Source organism: Megascapheus bottae, chromosome 2, assembly GCF_031878675.1.
Source record: "Megascapheus bottae isolate mThoBot1 chromosome 2, mThoBot2.hap1, whole genome shotgun sequence".
NCBI lineage: Eukaryota > Metazoa > Chordata > Mammalia > Rodentia > Geomyidae > Megascapheus > Megascapheus bottae.
Genome location: NC_143510.1, coordinates 47459621 through 47479889, shown reverse-complemented (window position 1 = coordinate 47479889; position 20269 = coordinate 47459621). Strand labels below are relative to the sequence as shown.

Genomic DNA, 20269 nt, shown 5'->3' with positions numbered 1-20269 from the left:
TTAAATGAAAATAATACATGTAGTATGACCAGTCCAATACCTAACATATGGTAAATGCCCAGTAAATATTGGCTGCTATTATTTAGTTTATTTTAGGCCATGTTAGAATTTCTGTAGTGGAAAGATCATAGGAAAATGACCATGCTGATATTCAGGAGCAGTCAGCCAACAATGTAATCTTTGTTGCAAATGTTTTCAGTGCATTAGATATCCTGATATAAACGCTCAGTATCTCTCATAAAATCTAACATTTGAATGAAAGACTGTTACCTGAAAAGTGTCACCTGTTTATGCTTCATGATTTTTTGATACAGAGAGAATAAGGAAAAGTTTGACGGAACAGTAGAAAAGAGAACGATAATAATAAGCATCTGCCTAGCAAGTACAAAATTCAAACTCTACTATCACCAGAAATGAATGATTCATTTTAAGCAATGAACAAGATAGCTAATAGACTTATTTAAGTTTGGCTGCTGGACACAAGTGGCTCACATCTATAATTCTACAGCTGAAGAGGTTGAGATCTGGAGGACTCATTTTGAAGCCAGCCCAGACAAAATGTTTTCAAGACTCCATCTCCAAATAACCAGCAAAAATCTGGGCTAGAGGTGTGGCTAACATGGTAGAATGCCAGCTGTGAACAAAAAGGCCAAATGGGAGCACTTTGAGGTATTAAGTTCAAACCTCAAAACTGGCAAAAGTAAATAAATAAAAACAAGATAAGTTTGGTGATTTCTGAGGAATAGGTACATACCTATAAGTAATCTTGTTACTTGAGACTAGAATTTTAAAATCTTGTTTTAGGAAAAGAAAACTACCCTTGAAGATAGTACTGGAAGCCAGTTTTAGACATTTTTTTTTTACCAAAAAACCGTTTAGTAGAAAGATCTTCTATGTGGTTAAGATTATTTTTAGCAGAATATATTTCACTGGGAAATGAGAATTAGGGAAACACAAAGAAAAGAGTAGTTCCCTTAGTTAAATACTTTATGCTGTCTTAGATACATAAAGGTATGTGTCTGTAGGCTATGCTATCCTTGATATAGGGGTTGTGTTTTGCTTTGTTTTTTAAGAGTAGAGTAATGTAGTAGGAAGTTCTTTTATAAAGGGAGATGATACACACTTTTGGCATTTGAGTGCAGTCTGTTTCTCAGTTATTTTGTAATTGAGAGGCGTGTTAATATCCTCATAAAAGACATTTTGCTGCCTCTTGTTTAAATGCTCAGCTGTTCTGGTGCCTGTGATTTCCCCCAGGCAGCCAGTGATTGACTAGAGTCAGCAGATTTTTATGGCATTAACAGCAGTTTTCTCTTTTATTTTTAATGTGATTCTTAATCTTCGCCCCCTCTCCTTTTTTTTTTTTTTTGTAGGTTTCTGCAACTGAGAATAGCCTGGCAATCCATTCCACCCCAGCTGAAGATGACTCCTGTAAGTACTTGCTCCTAGTTCTGGAAGGTGAAGCCTTGTTTTTTACCCATATTTGGTCCAGAAATGTCCCTGTTACTGTCAGTGTTGAGGAAGTAACTTACTAAATCCAATAGTTTAGTTCAAAGGTTTTAGGATCTGGTGCTTGAATATCCTTCACTCACTTCTTCTAATAAAGAAGTTAAATTTAATCAAATATTTCAAATCAAATTCCATTTGAGACAAATAAAATACTCTTGATACTTCTCTCATTAAATTTTTCTTTTACTAAACTCAGATTTAAAGATGTACAAACTAGGGGCCGGGAGTTTGGCCTAGTGGTAGAGTGCTTGCCTAGCATGCATGAAGACCCGGGTTCGATTCCTCGGTACCATATACATAGGAAAAAGCCAGAAATGGTGCTGAGGCTCAAGTCCAAGGACAGTGCTCAGGCCCTGAGCTCAAGCCCAGGACTGGCAAAAAAAAAAAAAAAAAAAAAAAGATGTACAAACTAATTTCAAAGTTTCAATTTAGTGAAGATTGTCAATTTTTTTTTTTTTTTTTTTTTGTTTGCCAGTCTGGGACTTGAACTCAGTCTGGGCCCTGTCCCTGAACTTCTTTTGCTCAAGGCTAGCACTCTGTTTATGTGGTACTAAGGAATCAAACCCTGGGTTTCATGCACGCTAGGCAAGTTTTCTACCACTAAGCCACATTCCCAGACCCAGATTGTCTATTTTTATAGATATTTAAAATGAAATGAAAAGAAAATAGAGATGTGGATCAAGTGAGAGAGCACTAGCTTTGAGCACAAAACTGTGAGGACAGCATCCAGCCCCTAAGTTCAAGCCCCACGATCTTCATACTCTCCCCCCACCCCAAACCATCCAAAAGGTAGTATTTTGGAGTCACTTTAAGTCAGACATCTTCTAAAGACGAATTGTCTAGTTATGGGGTTGGGAGTTTGGCCTAGTGGTAGAGTTTTTACTTAGCATGCACGAAGATCCAGGTTCGATTCCTCTGTACCACATAAATAGAAAAAGCCAGACGTAGAGCTCAAGTGGTAGAGCTCCTTAAGAAAATCCAAGAACAGTGGTCAGGCTCTGAGGTCAAGCCCCAGGACTGGCAAATAAATAAATAAACAAATAAATAAATAAATGTCTAGGTTTTACCTTTCTATGTTTATTTTTTCTGATTTTTAGATGTAACATTTCATAACGTACATAAGCTTTTAGCTTGTCCTCAAGCAAATTAATTTACTAATTATTGCCTACTCTATAACTAAAGGGGAAGTCTGAGTTAAACAGATCTCTAGTACTTCCTACCTTCAATTTTCAGAGAAAAACTTGTACTGCCTGAATCCAAGGACACTTCTTTCACAATCATTTGGCTTGAACTAGGAATTTTTCTGATTTTGGTGAGGTTTGCAAAACAGATTTTTTTTTTTTTTTTTTTTTTGCCAGTCCTGGGCTTGAGCTCAGGACCTGAGCACTGTCCTTGGACTTTCTCAAGGCTAGAGCTCTACCACTTGAGCCTCAACACCACTTCCGGCTTTTTTCTATGTATGTGGTACCGAGGAATTGAACCCGAGTCTTCCCTGCAAAACAGTTTTTAAAGAAAGCTGCATTTTTTAAGTACTTTGTTAGTTCAACTTTAGAGCTTTAAGGAATATTTTTAGTGCAGATAGCTTTTCTGTGTCTTAAGGTGATTAAACTGACAGGAAATGAATGCTTGCAGTTGGCACATTCAATGGAAGGGGAAAAAAAAAAACCCTTATAGAACTATTTTCCACAACCTTCATCTGGGAATATCTACTATAAGAGTGACTAAAAAGACAATGTAAGATTATACACATAATAAACATGTATGTACATGTAGCATGAGATTTCTTCCCTTAATTTCCTCCCTTTTTTTTTTTTTTTTTTTTTTTTTTGCCAGTCCTGGGCTTGGACTCAGGGTCTGAGCACTGTCCTTGGACTTTCTCAAGGCTAGAGCTCTACCACTTGAGCCTCAGCAGCACTTCTGGCTTTTTTCTATACATGTGGTACTGAGGAATCAAACCCAGGTCTTCATGCATGCTAGGCAAGCACTCTACCACTAGGCCAAACTCCCGACCCCAATTTCCTCCCTTTTTTCCCCCTTAGTCCTAGAGCTTGAACTTAAGGGACTGGGCACTGTCCTTGAGCTTTCTCAAGGCAAGTGTTCTGCCACGTGAACCACAGCACCACTTTCCGCTTTTTTGGTGTATGTGGTACCCACAAATTGAACCTAGGGCTTCATACATGCTAAGTGAGCACTCTCCCACTAGGCCACGCTCCCAGCCATTTTCCATTATTCCCTTAACTGAAGCACTGCAGAAATTATTGGAAGTGTCAGGTATCACAGTCTACAAACAGCTTTAAGAAACAGCAAATGCTACAGGGCAGAGTTCTTTATACCTGATGGTTTAGAATCTCTCTGTGACAACCTGATTTGTGAGAGCACTGGAGAGAAGTTAAAGCACAGCTTTTAGTTTAGAATATTCTTAAACAGAACAGTGTTCTCGTATTGAAAGGACAAGTCCTTGGTGGAAAGTTTCCTAAAATGTTGGGGGTTTTTTTGTTTGGGTTTTTTTTTTTTAAAACCCTTTCTGAGACTTCCCATGGGATGCTATAAAATGCCATACGTTTGTAACTCAAGCAGGTAACTCCCAGGTTAAGAATGAGACCCAGCAGTCTGTGTCCCCAATGCCTCTGAGTCCAGTTGCCAGAGCCTCCAGCCTTCCTGAAAGTTCTCCTCCCAAAGCATTGAAGGTATGATGACAGTTTATATTATCTGTGCATCAAGATATTTTCCAGCAGAGCTAATTTTACTTCATGTATATAATTTTATTGTTACTATTAATGTGTTATACAGAAGGGCTACCATTTCAGAAGTCAGGTAATGAGTACATTTCTTTTGTTTTTTTTTTTGGATGATGTCCCATTTTTCTACTTTCCCCCAGTTTTCTCCTTGTTATACATTAAAACCTGATTTTTCTTTCCTGGGTATGATAATACTAAGTATGATAATACTTTATGAAACATTTTCCTTGAAAACTGCCATGCTGTGTTTCTTCACTGGGTTTATGATTAGTGCTTAGATGAACATTTCAGTGCACAAATAGAAGACAAGAATGAGGATACATAAATGAGGGTTTTGAAGACAAGCAAGAAATGAACAAATGGGAGAATTCTATTCTTAGGACGTAGGACTTAGGACTTAAAGGGTAAATTTATTTTTCATTTCTTTTTCTTTTTGTTTCATACCAATACTGGGGCTTGAACTCAGTGCCTGGATGTTGTTCTTTAGTTTTTTTTCACTCAAGGCTATTGCTCTACCTCCTGAACCATACACCGCTACTTACAGGTGGTTAATTGGAAATAAGTGTCTCACAGACTTTCCTTCCCAGGCTAGCCTTGAACTTCATCTTCAGTTGAGCTCAGCCTCCTAAGTAACATAAGCCACCTGAGCCCAGTCTCTTGAAGGGTAACTATAAAGGATGCAAGAGAAAGTAAAGAAAAACTTAAAGTGGGGAAGGGGGGAGCATAACCTAGTGGTAGAGTGCTCACTTAATATGCATGAAGCCCTGAGTTTGATACCTTGGTACCAGAGCGGTACTGTGGCTCAAGTGGTAGAGCACTAGCCTTGAGCAAGGACAGAGCCCAGGCCCTGAGTTCAGGCCCCAGGACTGACAAAAAAAAAAAATTTAAGGGCAGACTTAAGGATAGTAAGATATATTGAAAAGAAATAAATGCTAAAGAAAGCAATGAAAGAAAGTATAAAAAGAATAAATTGAGAAGCAGCTCCGTGGTTAGCAGATTTGAGGCATTGGGTACCATCCCTGACACTAAAATAAATAAAGAAGAAATAACTGGGTTATGGTGCTGGAATTGGCAGATGTATACCATTTGACTCTGTTCTGACCTTGAAAATCTGCTCATGCTGTCATCAGCACTTTTTATTTTTGCAATATATGAAATCCAACAAAGTAGCCAGTGCTATGAGATTGCTTTCCTCTCCAACTGCAACTGTGCTCAAATATAAAATCTTGAACTGTGGTTCTGGATCAAAAACTGGCTAGAGAGCGCTTAGATTATAGCTCAGTAGTAGAGTATTTGCCTAATGTGTGAAGTCCTGGGTATAATCCCCAGAAGAATAAATAAAAACAAAAGCAGCAAAATAAGACATGGTGATGCTTACATGCTATCCAGTACTTTAGGAGGCTGAGGCAGAAGGACATAAGTTTGAGATCTGCCTGGACTACAAAAGGAGACCCTGTCTATCAAAATAAAACCAAAGTTGATCTGTCACTGGTAATTTGCATATGCAATCTTAGCTGCTCATATTTGTAATCCTAGATACTGAAACCAGGAGAATCACAGTTCAAAGCTACCTTAGAATGACTGTCTCAGAGAGATAGCTCACTGAGACTCCATCTCTAATTAACTAACAAAAAAATATAGACAGACTGGACACCATTGGCTCACACCTTAATCCTAGCTACTTAAAAGGCTTAGATCTGGGCCGGGAGTTTGGCCTAGTGGTTAAAGTGCTTGCCTCGCATGCATGAAGACCCGGGTTTGATTCCTCAGTACCACATACATAGAAAAAAGCCAGAAGTGGTGCTGAGGATCAAGTGGTAGAGCTCTAGCCTTGAGAAAGTCCAAGGACAGTGCTCAGGCCCTGAGCTCAAGCCCAGGACTGGCAGGAAAAAAAAAAAAAAAAAAAGGCTCAGATCTTAGGATTGTGGTTCAAAGCCCAGTATGAGCAGGAAAGTCTGTGAGACTCATCTCTAACTAACAAAAAAAACAGAACTGGAGCTATGGCTCAAGTGGTAGAGTACTAGCCTTGATCTAAAGAAGGTCAGGGACAAGAATACTATTTTCAACCTAGCCTTGCTTCCTTCCCTCACCTTCCATTGCAGACATCTTTGTGCTAGGTTGGGCTGACCTATACTAAATTGAAATCCATCCTCATTCCAACTGCATGGTCAGAAGGTGATGTTTGCTGTATGAAGGAACATTTCTCGCATTGCTTTCTTTTTTTTTTTTTTTGGTTGTGTCGAGGAGAGGCAGAAGTTCAACTCTACACCTACCTCAGATCCAGCCTGCTCCTTTGACCCTGGTCACTCAAGATTAGAATACACACAGGCTTGCCTTCACAAAGCACACCTCAGTGTTTAAACACTGTGAAAACTAGAATAAACTGGCCCAGTTTCCTATGTTTGCCTGGAGTCCAAAGCTCAAAAAGTCATGTATTCAAACCTAGGGTGGGGCCTATTACATTGTCTCTTGCTCAAAAGTCCCTGTTACAGTCTGCAGCCCAGTACAATCCTTTAGTAAATGTGTATAGGAAGATAGACTGGCATAACTGATGTCATGGCTATAGACTGCAACAGAAGTTTGGAAAATTATATGCAGCTAAGAATATACTTGTTCACTCAGAATAGATTTTTGGTCCCACACATCTTAGGGAGAAAAAAAAACAACCTGTCCTTAGTGCCTGTCTGTTCTTGAAAGTAGGATATCTAAGGTAAAGACTGCATTTATTTAAAATTTTACTTCATAAAGTAACACTGTGGCTCATGCCTCTAACTCTGGCTACTCAGGAGGCTAAGATCTGAGGATTGAGATTCAAAGCCAGCCAATGCAGAACAGTCCATGAAGCAGCAAAAAAAAAATCTGAACTGGGGATTTTTGGTAGGCTGCTTGCCTAACATGCATGAAACCCTGGGTTCAGTTCCTCAGTATCACATAAACAGAAAAAGCTAGAAGTAGCATTTTGACAAAAGTAGTAGCATACTAGCCTTGAACAAAAGAAGTCCCGGGACAGTACCCAGGCCCTCAGTACAAGCCCAGGACTGGCAAAAAATAAAAAATTAGCTGGGCGCCGGTGGCTCATGCCTGTAATTCTATCTGCTCAGGAGGCTGCGATCTGAAGATCAAGGTTCAAAGCCAGCCTGGGCACAAAAGTAGGTGAGACTCTTATCTCCAATTGAAAATGGGAAGTGGGGCTTGGCTCAAGGGTAGGGTGGTAGCCTAAAGCTGAAGAGCTCTGGGACAATGCCCAGTCCCACGGGTAGGACAGTAGCCTTGAGCTAAAGAGCTTAGGGACAGCGCCCAGGCCGAGTTCAAGCTCCATGATCTACAAAAATAAAAATAAATTAAAAAATTAAAATTAAAATCTGGACTGACTCAGGCACCAATGGTTCATGACTATAATCCTAGCTACTCAGGAAGCTGAGATCTGAAGATAGTTGTTCAAAACCAGCCCAGGCACGAAAGTCTATAAGGCTCTTAATCGCCAATAAATCTCAGAAAAAGCTGGGACGTATCACAATGGCTCAGGTAGAGTGCTACCTGAGCAGTAAAAATGCTCAGAGACAGTACCCAGGCCCGAAGTTCAGAAAAGTATCTGGACTGTGTCATGACTCAGTAGTACAGTACCAGCTGTAAGTAAAAAAACTGAGTGAGAACTTGAGGTCCTGGGGCTCCAGTGGCACTGAGAGAGGGGAGAAAGAGGAGCAGAAGGGAGAGCAAGGGAGGTGGGGTGAGGAAAGAGGGAAATGAAAGGCAATTTTACTGATCTGAAGAATGAAAGCCTGACATCAATTACAGAATTTCCTTCTTATTTCACTGTCTAAAGGGTAATTATTTTCACTGTTGGTTGCCCAAAGCTATTCTTCCCCATAAATAATCCCCCACATGCCTTCATTGGATGGAATAATACATGTAAGACAAGAGGGTGAAAGTTTAGATGAAACCATGCAAATGTATTGGAAAAAATAGCTTAAAGTAGATGCTTATGGTCAGAAAGTCTGTAAGATTCCTCATATCTATTTATGAGCATTTATTAGTTATATATTGCGTCATTCATTACAGAAAGTTCTAATGATATCTACACGCTTGAATTTGAAACAAAGTGAAAACTACAGTGTGTTCGAAGTGCAATAGCAAGATTATTTTCATTTGGGTGAGCATCTGCTCTCTTCTCCAAAGAGTTTCCTTTAGTTATGGAAATTTAACAATCCAGGACAATTCAGAAAATGCTCTGTTGGCTTGATTCAGGAGTTCAGGGGTTTAATTCAAATTCTATTCTTGTCTATGTTTGTAATTTTGATAAAGCACCTGACATCCTGATGCTTTAGTATCTACATGGTGAGGGGAAGAAGAAATCTTCTCTTCCTAACTGAAAAAATATATTGTAAAGATATTAAATGTCTCACACTCTTACATTGGCAGTGTTTGCAACATGGCAGTGCCAAGTCTGAGCATACCATGAAGACATGGGCAGGATGTATGCCAGACCTATGATAATGGAGAGGGTTTTGGGCTATGACACTGCTTCCTGTTGTCTGAATAGACATGAGAGCAATTACAGAAAAGTGGCCAAGAGCCCAGTACAGAGAAAAAAGAAAGGCAAAGCCACAGCCACTGTGACTTGGCATGATATCATGCTGGGATTCTCTTGTCATTATGACACTGAAGTCCAATGAGCAGCTGCTCCATTCACCTTAAATAATGTCAAAAAGGTATAATGGGAGAAATGAATAGAAGTATTGAGATTTGGCAGATCTGGTTAGTTAGAAGCTTTTGGTTGGTCAGTTGTTTGTGCTAACAGCCTGTTCATTGGTTGTTAAGGAGGAAAGTGACTATTTCTGTGAGTGAGGCTCCATAAAAGAAAGCCATTGTAGGTCAGGTGTGGGAGGTAATAAGACGCTAATTGTTGAGTCACTCCTTAAGTAGGTGAAGGCTCATAAAAACTGCCTCTCCTAAACTGGGATGGTTTCCAACCTCAGGTAGATATAACTGGGGCTGATTTTGCCAAGATTGTTAATTAAAAAAGAAAAACAATGTTGTTGAATCTGACTTGCTTGAGAATTAGCTCAGATGCAATTAAATGCTCTGATTACATCAAATGCTGTGTATTCATTGAAGGTTCCTATTTGTCTCTTCCAGCTTCTGCTTCCTGCTCCTGGTACCTAATTTCTGCTCCTGCCTTCTACTTTCCTCCTAATGTGAGCTCAACCTTCACTTTCTCTCAGGTTCTTCCTTCTGTTCACTGGGCTGCATCCATCTCCTACTATGAGTTCCTTTCCTCAGTGTGTATGTAAAAAAGTGTTTCTGTATCTCTCTGTTCCCCTCTGGTAGAATACTATCCTCTTATACATGTGAAGTTTCTATCTCTTGTCCTTACAAATAACTACATGTTATATTTCAGGAGCTCAAAAACAGAATCCTGGTGAGCTCTGGTGGCTCACATCTGTAATCCTAGCTACTCAGGAGGCTGAGATCTGTGATTGTGGTTCAAAGCCAGTCAGGGTTTGAAAGTCCCTGAGACACTTATCTCCAATTAACCACCAGGAAAACAGAAGTGACCCTGTGGCTTAAGCGGTAAGGTGCTAGCTTTGTGCTGAAGAACTCAAGACAGATGCTTAGGCATAGAGTTCAAAAATGGACCAAAAAAAAAAAAAAAAAAAAAAAACAGAATCTCTTCTCTGCAGTAGAAAAAAAGATTTTCAAACAAACACATCTGTCTCATTATTTTATATGATGATTTGGAAGACTCTCACCAATGGCTTCGATGGTACTATTGTACCCAGATTGTATTTTGCATTTTAATCTGTGATCTGCTTGCTAGTCAAGGACAAAGTAGTTGTAGAGAAAACCTAATTAAAAGAATGCAAAAGCATCTCCAGTCTGGTCCAAAAAACAAAAACAAAAACATAATTCCACACTCTGAAGAATTCTTTAATTACTTCCTACAGCATTTACTGTAATGACATTGGGTCATATTTAAATACCTTTCTCTGTTTGGTAAACTAGGTGGTAGAATATGTTCTTTTCATTGTTTAAATTTTTTATTCTAAGTATTATGCCCCTAGAATAGGGGGATTACTGTTAATGAAGTGTATGACTAGCCCTTTCCACTCAGTTTTGTTTTGTTTTACTTCGGTTTTAGCTAGTACCAGGGCTTGATTCAGGGCCTAGGCATTGTCCCTTAGCTTTTTGCTCAAGGCTAGCACTCTAGCACTTGATTCACAGCTCCACTTCTATCTCCCCTGTTGTTTTGAAATACTATAGAAAAAAAATAAAAGAAATACTATACAATATGGGGTATTATAAGGCTATATAAGACCTAATGAAAGTTTATAGCTCATAAATTATTGAATTTGTTTAAAAATACCATGATTAGCTGATTGAGCAAATTAATCTATCAGTATTATATCTATCCTGTTTTTGTTGTTTTTCTTTTTTGTTAGTTTGTTTGCTGGGCCTTGGGTTTGAATTCAGGGCCCGAGCACTGTCCCTGAGCTCTCTGTGCTCAAGGGTAACACTCTACCATTTGAACCACAGCACCATTTCTGACTTTTTCTGAGTAGTTTATTAGAGTTGAGAATCTCACGGACTTTCCTGCTCAGGCTGGCTTTGAACTACAATCCTCAAGTCTCAGCCTCCTGAGTAGCTACGATTGCAGGCATGAGCCACTGCGCCCATTTGACCTTAACATTTTATATGCACTTTTTTTGTGTGTATGTGATGGCTTATCTATGTCTTTCTCTACAATCTAACCCAAACATACATGCCCTCAGTGGCTGATACTGAGCAGCCAAACAATTTTTAGGAAGGGAATTCAGGACAGGCTCATTCTTAACTTTAGAGTCACAAAATGGAATTGGAGCAGACTTAGTGTTCCTACGAGAATTGACTGATCAGCTAAAATGGCCCTTAGAGATGAAAAAAAAAATCTTACACTCATCATTCCCTGTGCTAAAGTTGTCTTTCTACTTTTCTAGAAGTTTCAGGCACCTGCACGAGAGACTTGTGTGGAATGTCAGAAGACAGTCTACCCTATGGAGCGTCTCTTGGCGAACCAGCAGGTGTTTCATATCAGCTGCTTTCGTTGCTCCTATTGCAACAACAAGCTTAGGTAAGCCAGACCAAAACAGGCCATCTCTCTATATATTTGACTTTCAGGGCATTGGCACTGACAGTTGCTATGCTAAAGGTCTTTTTTTTTTTTGCCAGTCCTGGGCTTGGGCTCAGGACTTGAGCACTGTCCTTGGACTTTCTCAAGGCTAGCACTCTACCACTTGAGCCTCAGCACCACTTCCAGCTTTTTGCTATGTATGTGGAGTACCGAGGAATCGAACCCGGGTCTCTGTGCATGGTAGGCAAGCACTCTACCACTAGGCCAAACTTCCGGCCCTGGTCTTTTTTTTTTTTCCTGATCCTGAGCTTGTACTCAGGACCTGGACACTGTCCCTGTCCCTGAGCTTCTTTTCCTTACTGCTAGCACTGTACTACTTGAGCCACAACTCCATTTCTGGCTTCTTTGGTAATTTATTAAAGAGTCACAGACTTTTCTGCCTGGGCTGGCTTCAAATCATAATCCTCAGATCTCAGCTTCCTGAGTAACAAGCATATTTATAGACAGGAGCTATCTGTTTATGCTAATGATATTAAATGGGAGTCCCCAAATAAAGTAAAAAGTACTATTTAGTGACCAGTCTTTCCTATCAAATGATAATGGTGTTTTGGACTTCTTTATTTGTTTATTTACATGTTAGAACTGAAGCTTAAATTATATGAATTGCAAGAAAAACTTTTTTTGTCAGTTGTGAGGCTTGAACTCTAGGCCTGGGCGCTATCTTTGAACTCTTCAGCTCAAGGCTAACACCCTACCCCTCGAACCACAGTGCCACTTCCATTTTTCTAGTGGTTGATTGGACATGAGTCTTATGGATAGACTTTAGTGCCTGGGCTGGCTTTGAATCTCGATCCTCAGTTCTCAGCCTCCTGAGTAGCTAGGATTACAAGTGACCCACCGTGCCTGGCTAAGAAAACCCTCTTATGACCTACTTTAGTAGAATGTTTCTCTTGGTATCATTGAATCATAAAGTTAAGAAAGCCCGAGCTGAGTGTGGAGTACCATGTGGTGGCTCACACCTGTAATCCTAGCAACTCAGGAGGCTGAGATCTGAGGATCAAGGTTCAAAGCCAGCCCAGACACAAAAGGACCTGAGACTCTTACTTCCAGTTAACCTCTAGAAAATGAAAAGTGCGGCTTGGCTCAAGGGTAAGGTGGTAGCCTTAAGCTGAAGAACTCAGGGACACCGCCCAGGCCCAACAGTAGGGCAGTAACCTTGAGCTGAAGAGCTCAGGAACAGCACCCAGGCCGAGCTCAAGCCCCATAACCCATGAAAAAAAAAGAAAGAAAGCCCAAAAGTTATTTGCCTGAGCCCTTACTCCAAAGTAATAGTAACAGTCATCTTAGCCCTTGAAAAGCCTATATTTTTCTCTAGGTTGCTGAATTGTTTTTATTTCTAAGGAATTAATCATTTTATATATATATTTTTTCTAAGTAGCTAAAAGAAAAAGATGTAATATGGGTGCTCTCAAGGCCAGAGCTCTACCACTTGAACCACAGCACCACTTCCAGCTTTTTGTATATATGTGCTACTGAGGAATCGACCTCCGTGAATACTAGGCGAGCAACTTCTTCTGGTTTTGGGGGGGTTTTTTGAGCAATTTTTGAGTAGTTTATTTGAGATAGAGTCTTACAGAGTTTCCTATCTGGACTGGTTTTGATCTGCAATCCTCATATCTCAGCATCCTAAATAGCTGGGATTACAGGTGTGAGGCACGGGTACCCACTTTGAAATATTACTTTTTTTTTTTTTTTGCCAGTCCTGGGGCTTGAACTCAGGGAATGAGCACTGTCATTGGGCTTTCTCAATGCTAAAGCTCTACCACTTGAGCCACAGCTCCACTTCAAACTTCTTTCTACGTATGTGGTACTGAGGAATCAAACCTGGACCTCCATGTATGCTAGGCGAGCACTCTACCATGGTGAACTTCCGGCCCCATGAAATATTACTTTTAACTAAATTCAGTTGTACAGTCGTAAAGGAGGAAGTAACCCCAAACATCACTTTTTCTATCTTTCCTTCCAGACCAAACAGCTTTTCTAAAACACTATTGAAAGGTATCCTAGCATGTGCTGGTCGCTGAGGGGATAGTTACCACACTACTGCTAGACAAATTGTTGAGTAACTCCAGCTAGATAACTGCCTTATGTTAAATTAAGCCAAACTGCTTCTGTGACTTCTATTTTTTAGCTCTTTTTCTGCACACTGAATTTTTTTTACTTCAAACACATTTTTGATGGAGAAATGTTGTCATTTTATAAATTTTTGAAGTAAATATGAGAGAAAAATCTAAAGATTTGTTCAGCACTGGGGTCGGGTAAGATACACCTCTTACCGACTATTCACTGTTCTATTACTTTTATTCAATCGTAGTAACTGTTGCATGCCAGCTACTTGTAAAATGTTATATCCATTCTTGTAGCATTTATATTATAGCACAAATAAGAAGGAAAAAGTCTTAGATTTTTACAAAGTAATATCATTCTAAGTAGGTACAGGTTAGAAATACTAAGGAAGTATATGACCAGAGCTAGTCAGGTAGGATTACCTAGGAAAGACATTCTGAAAAAAGTTAATTTTTAAAAACTTTAACAATGGTGAACAAAGGCCTGGAAGTGTGGCCTAATAGGTAGACGGCTTACCTAGCATTCATGAAGCCCTGGGTTCCATTCCTTGGCACCACATACATAGAAAAAGCCAGAAGTGGTGCTGTGGTTAAAAGTGGTAGAGCGCTAGTCTGGGCAGTTCCCAGATCCCGAGTTCAAGCCTCAGGACTGGAAAAAAATAAAAGTGAGTAAAATCATTTGTAAATGGAGATCCCTTGCAGGCAGAAGAATGATTTGTGAATCTTTAGTCTTCAAGGTAAAAATAACTAAATATACTTAAAAAGTGATAGGGAATCCTAGGTCACTGGTGTGCTTTTAAAGATATTTTTCCCACTTTGTATCTTCTCAAAATACTGATGATGCCAGATTTTAGCTTGAAGATGCAGATGAGAGTGTGGAGTTTTGCTAACTTCATGTTATTTTTTATGACAGTCTGGGAACATATGCATCTTTGCATGGGAGAATCTATTGTAAGCCTCACTTCAATCAACTCTTTAAATCTAAAGGCAACTATGATGAAGGCTTTGGGCATAGACCACACAAGGATCTGTGGGCAAGCAAAAGTGAAAATGGAGAGACTTTAGAGAGACCATCCCAGCTTCCAAATGCAGGGGAAACTCTTCAGAGCCCAGGGGTAGAAGATGCCCCTATTGCTAAGGTAGGTGTGCTGGCTGCAAGTATGGAAGCCAAGGCCTCCTCTCAGAGGGAGAAGGAAGACAAACCTGCTGAAACGAAGAAGTTAAAGATTGCCTGGCCACCCCCAACTGAACTGAGCAGTTCCGGAAGTGTCTTGGAGGAAGGAATCAAAGTATTCAAGCCCAAATGGCCTCCTGAGGATGAAATCAGCAAGCCAGAAGTTCCTGAAGATGTAGATCTAGATCTCAAGAAGCTAAGACGGTCTTCTTCACTGAAGGAAAGAAGCCGTCCCTTTACTGTAGCAGCTTCATTCCGAACGTCTTCTGTCAAGAGCCCAACAACGTTGTCCCTACCCAGAAGGAAGGGTTTGAGCATGTCAGAGCAGAATGAGGAGTTCACAGGAGGGGTAGTAACAGAGAGGAAACAGGTGGAAAGTACCAGGGTTTTAGAGGAAAATGGAAGTGTGGGGAAAGCAACCTTGCAAGACACAGAATTTACAGGAGAGGAAACAGGGAAGAGAAGTAAGGAAAGTCATAGTTTTGAGATGGGAAGTGAGAATTTCATAGAAAATGGTACAAATCTAGATGTAGATGAAGATGATAGCCATCTCTTCAAACAGCAGTCTCCACTAGAGCCCAAGTCTCCAAATTGGTCCAGTGTTATAGACAACACTTGCACGAAGGAATTCACTATGAAGAACCAGAGGTCCCAGGATGTGGGGTTCTGGGATGGAGAAGTGGTTGAAGAGCTCTCTGTAGAGGAGCAGATAAAGAGAAACCGGTACTATGATGAAGATGAGGATGAAGAATGACCACTTACAATGGGTACTGAGCCTTAAATTCATATTAGTGTTAGTGAGCAACCTGCCCTTTATCAAAGTGAAGCACAAAATTATCTATCTTAGCATGACCTATCCTTTTGGAACAAATTCCTTCTATTACAAGAAAAACACAATATAGCAGCTTAAGTGAACCAATTCGAAATGCTGGAGATAATATTGCTTGAGATCCTCCATGCAGTTAAGATATGCATAAGTCTTTATAAACAGAAATATTTCAACAAATACAGTCCAGATTCCACTAAAAGTAATATTCTCTAAAGCTAATATTAAAATAGAGATATAATTAGTAGTACATTTTTACACTACAAATGCTATTGTGGAATTAGAGAACAAACAAAAAAATAGAAATCTGAAAGTTTTGACTGAAGGCACTTTACTATAAAGGGCATAGTTTGTATACTTTGAAAATGAGTTCCGCTTTTCTTCTAGTATTCAATATTAAGAGATCAAATATTTAGTCTTTTAAATTTTTTGAGTTAATTTTCTTATTCTGATATATATATGGTAAATTTATTGCCTTGCATCCTGCTCCCTACATCTTGATTTTATTGAGTATAATATATTACCTTTATAGAGCACCTTTTGAGACAATTAAAAGCCAACCAAAATGCTTTGGTGCTTGAAGAGATTCATTGTTACCCAATTAGCTATGCTTTCATCCATGGTAATGTCTGTGCTTCTCACAGTTTACAGAACAGCTGATTTTTTAAGGCTTTTTAGATCATTGATCACCATGCTCCATACTAGGGTAAAATGAGTTCAAAGGCTGGGTACCAGTGGCTCATACCTGTAAATCTATCTACCTAGAGGCTGAGATCTGAGGATCGTGGTTTGAAGCCAGTCCAGGCAGGAAAAGTCTGAGATGTTTAGCTCCAAAAGCCTACTCAGAAAAACCTGAAAGTAAGCAGGGAGCGGTGGCTCATGCCTGTAATCCTAGCTACTCAGGAGGCTGAGATCTGAGGATTACAGTTCAAAGCCAGCTCGGGCACTGAGGCACTAAAGTCTGTGAGACTCCTATCTCCATTTAACCACCAGAAAATGGGAAGTGACACTATAGCTCAAGAAGTAGAGCAGTAGCCTTGAGCTGAAGAGCTCAGGGACAGCGCCCAGGCCTAGAGTTAAAAAAAAAAAAAACAAAAACAAACCTGAAAGTAGTGCTGTGCCTTAAATAGTAGAGCATTAGCCCTGAGTACAAAGAGGCTCAGGGACAGTGCCCAGGACCAACTTAAAAAAAAAAAAAAGAGGACTAACAACTGCCTTAAGTCATTTGAACTCAGACCTCGAAACACTAATGATGTCCGTTTTTTTAGACACTAATTTTTAAGCTTGTATAGCTCTGAAGCATATTGACTTTTATAGCAAGTACTATACAGAGGATGAAATTAGGCCTTTGGGGGAAGATAGTTTTCTCTAAAATTATGGCTTTGAAGAATTATTACCTTGAGTACATTTGCTGTACATAATATTCCAAATCATATGTATTGGAGGGAGAGGTATTTTAAGGAATAGGCTTTTCTGCATTTGTGGGGACTTAGCTGTAATATTTTTTAGGGATGTATTCTGCTTTCTTGTAGTCTTGCTTAGTCTGAAACATTTTTATTCAATAAAGCTTTTAATTACATTTAAATTTTTCCATGTTGTTTTTCCATGATTATTACTCTTACATCATTACAGTCTGAAGACCTTTTTTGCAGTTTGTCAAGAAGCAAATATGACTATTTTGGAAGAAGAGATTGCTATGAATACATTTCACCACTTAGTGGTGGTATTGGGCTGATCTTGGATTTTCTTCCCTGAAGAAAGACAAATTTGCAAAATTGCAAACAATTTGGCGAGAGAATTGGAGTGTGCTTTCAGAAAGAGCTGTTTGTTTTACCAATTCAAAGTCTGGTGCTTTCTTTATTCTTTCCTTGTTTTTTGCTGCTTATTGTATTTAACATTTATCAATTCACTTTATAATTAGGCTTAGCATGTTAAATAGAATTTGCAAATCTCTGCTGAAGATGGATTTTTTTTTTTTGAGTGGAGACATTTTTTATTTAATTTCTTCTGTAGGGGCAACTGCTACAATTGAAGAAGCTTGTTTCAGAAGTGAAGTTGAAATGTGATTTTTTTTAAGAGTTTATTAACACTGATTTTTACATCATTTCAAATGTCGTGTTTAACAAACATTCAAGAAGGGAATCTCTATATGCAATCACTGGCACATAGATTTTAGAACATAATTAAAATTAAGCTGAGGGTTTGTATGTCATAGATACATATCAATTTATGTCTATAGAGTATATATCCCATCATCGATTTTTTTTTTTTTTTTGTCAGACCTAGGCTTGAGCTCAGGGCCTGAGCACTGTCCTTGGACTTTCCTCAAGGCTAGAGTTCTACCACTTGAGCCACAGCACCACTTCTGGTTTTTCTATGTATGCGGTATCAAGCAATTGCACGCTAAGTAAGCATTCTATCACTAGGCCAAACTCCTGGCCCCTGACTTAATTAAAAAAAAAAAAAAAAAAGAAAAGAGGGGGCCGGAAGTTTGGCCTAGTGGTAGAGTGCTTGCCTAGCATGCACGAAGGCCCGGGTTCAATTCCTCGGTACCACATACATAGAAAAAAGCCGGAAGTGGTGCTGAGGCTCAAGTGGTAGAACTCTAGCCTTGAGAAAGCCCAAGGACAGTGCTCAGGCCCTGAGCTCAAGCCTAGGACTGGCAAAAAGAAAAAGAAAAAAAGTCTGAGTACCTCTGGGTTATCAGTTGAGTATGTTACCATCTATCAGGTTCTTTAAGGATAAGATTACCTTTAGAAGCCTTTCCTACACTTTTCAAGTGATGAGCTAGATTTGTTCATTACTGCAAAGGTCAAGAACAGAAACAAAGGATAGCTCCAAGTTCAGTTTATAATAGGACTTCCTTGTATAAGAGAAGACCAAATGGCACAAATATCTCTAGATATTAGTTTTCAAAACTAAACAAAAAAATGGTAATCATTTCCTTTGTGTTCTCTCAATGAAAGCAACCTTGTTTGAACTTATGTCAGTGGTGACAATAAGGTTTTTTCTGGTAAGAAATCAGGAAAAAGGACCAACTTGGGACCAACCAGCAGCTACCTCCTAGTATAACAGCTCAGAGCTTTGAGTTTAAGGGTTAGCTTTTGATGATTCTGAAATTCTTCAGCAGCCTCCTTTTGCTGTTGCTTCTGGATGTTCCAGAAGCTTTTGTTGTGGGGAGGCAGAGGGGGTGTGGTTTTCTTGGTTTTGTTTTTTGTACAAGCAGCTCAGACTACTTTAGCTGCAATAAAGACCACTAGTAGAGAAAAAAACCTTTCTGCAAAAGCCTTTATTTGGGGACTAATATTGTAACACCTGGGAGTTAATGAACAAGAGAGAAACCTCCCAAACTAACCCCAAACAATCAGCAAATAGCTTGCTTAAATGGCCAGAAGAGCATCATATTATGCTTATATTTAATAATACCCCCAATCACAGTCTTGCATATGAATAGATTCCACTTCCACCAATCACAAGCCTTACATGAACCAAATATGCATAAGGACCAATCACAAGCCTCAAGTTACCCCAATAACATGCTTTTAACTGAGTCACTGGGGTGATGCTCCTACCTCCTATACTAAGAATAACTCCTGGATGAGCAAGGTCATCTAAAAGTTAATTTGTCTTTAGTGGAGCTTTCCAAAGCCAATGCAAGTTGCTTGAAGCAGTTGTGATTGAGCAGCATCAGATTACAGGATTGCAGATAGAGTGTAGCTTCCTCAAAGTATCTATGAAAATGTTTAAAGCATTTAAACATGTCATGATGACTGTCTGGTTAGATGCCAGCTTCCATCACAAAGCAGCTAAGCACAACTGCCAATAAAAGGTCAGACGGGTTGGAGGCAATACCTTGATTTGAAGAGAAAGTAAACATTAAAGGATGCTTACAATAAGACCTTTGGCCTGGAGCGTGGCCTAGTGGTAGAATGCTTGCCTAGCATGCACAAAGCCCTCGGTTCAATTCCTTGATTCCACAGACAAAGAAAAAGCTGGAAGTAGTGATGTGGTTTAAATGATAGAGCACTAGCCTTGAGCATCAAGAACTCAGGGACAGAGCCCAGGCCTTGAGTTCAAGCTCCAGGACCGGCAAACAAAGAAACCATTCCTTTGTTTGGCTGGTACTTGCTTGAACCCAGGGCCTGAGCACTGTCCCTTAGCTTTTTCATTCAAGGCTGATACTCAACTTCTAGCTTTTTGTTTTTGTGCTAGTCCTGGTGTTTGCACTTAAGAGTCTAGGCATTGTCTATGAGCTTTTCTGCAATAGGCTAGTAGCACTCTACTACTTGAGCCATAGCTCTACTTCTGGTATCTTGGTGATTAATTGAGATAAGAGTCTCCTATCCTGGCTGGGAATGTGGCTTAGTAGTAGAGCGCTTCCCTAGCATGCATGAAATCCTGGGTTCTGTACCTTAATATCATAGAAAAAACCAGATGTGGCTGTCTGACTCAAGTGGTTGAGTGCTAGCCTTGAGCAAAAGAAGCTCAGGGAGTGCCCAAACTCAATTCAAACCCCAGGACTGGCAAAAAAGAAAAAAAGAAAAAGTCTCCTACCCAATCTAGCTTCAAATTGTAATCCTCAAATATCAGCTTTCTGAGTAGCTAAGACTGTAGGCATGAGCCACCAGCACCTAGCTTGTGTGTGTGTGTGTGTGTGTGTGTGTGTGTGTGTGTGTGTGTGTGTTTGATTTGAAATAAGAGTCTCTTGTCCAGGCTGACTTTGTAAAATGGTACAATGATCCTTAACAATGCTTAGCTCCTACCCAAAGCCCCTTAGGGAGTGTTAGAACC

General features: G+C 39.6%; 1 protein-coding gene across 4 annotated transcripts in view; it reads left to right on the top strand.

Annotated features, from left to right (window-relative positions):
* Lima1 (LIM domain and actin binding 1) overlaps positions 1 to 17057 on the top strand; it is a 106940-nt gene extending 89883 nt beyond the window's left edge. For 3 of the 4 annotated variants that reach the window (XM_090325614.1, XM_090325635.1, XM_090325627.1), the window contains 4 exons: positions 1371 to 1428; positions 4081 to 4193; positions 11219 to 11352; positions 14392 to 17057. In XM_090325614.1, the coding sequence (XP_090181740.1) occupies positions 1371 to 1428; positions 4081 to 4193; positions 11219 to 11352; positions 14392 to 15406 (1320 nt within the window). In that variant the 3' untranslated portion in view covers positions 15407 to 17057. The remainder of the gene's footprint in view (positions 1 to 1370; positions 1429 to 4080; positions 4194 to 11218; positions 11353 to 14391) is intronic. The other variant, XM_090325619.1, reaches the window with a different exon arrangement.
* The last annotated feature ends 3212 nt before the right edge of the window (positions 17058 to 20269 follow it).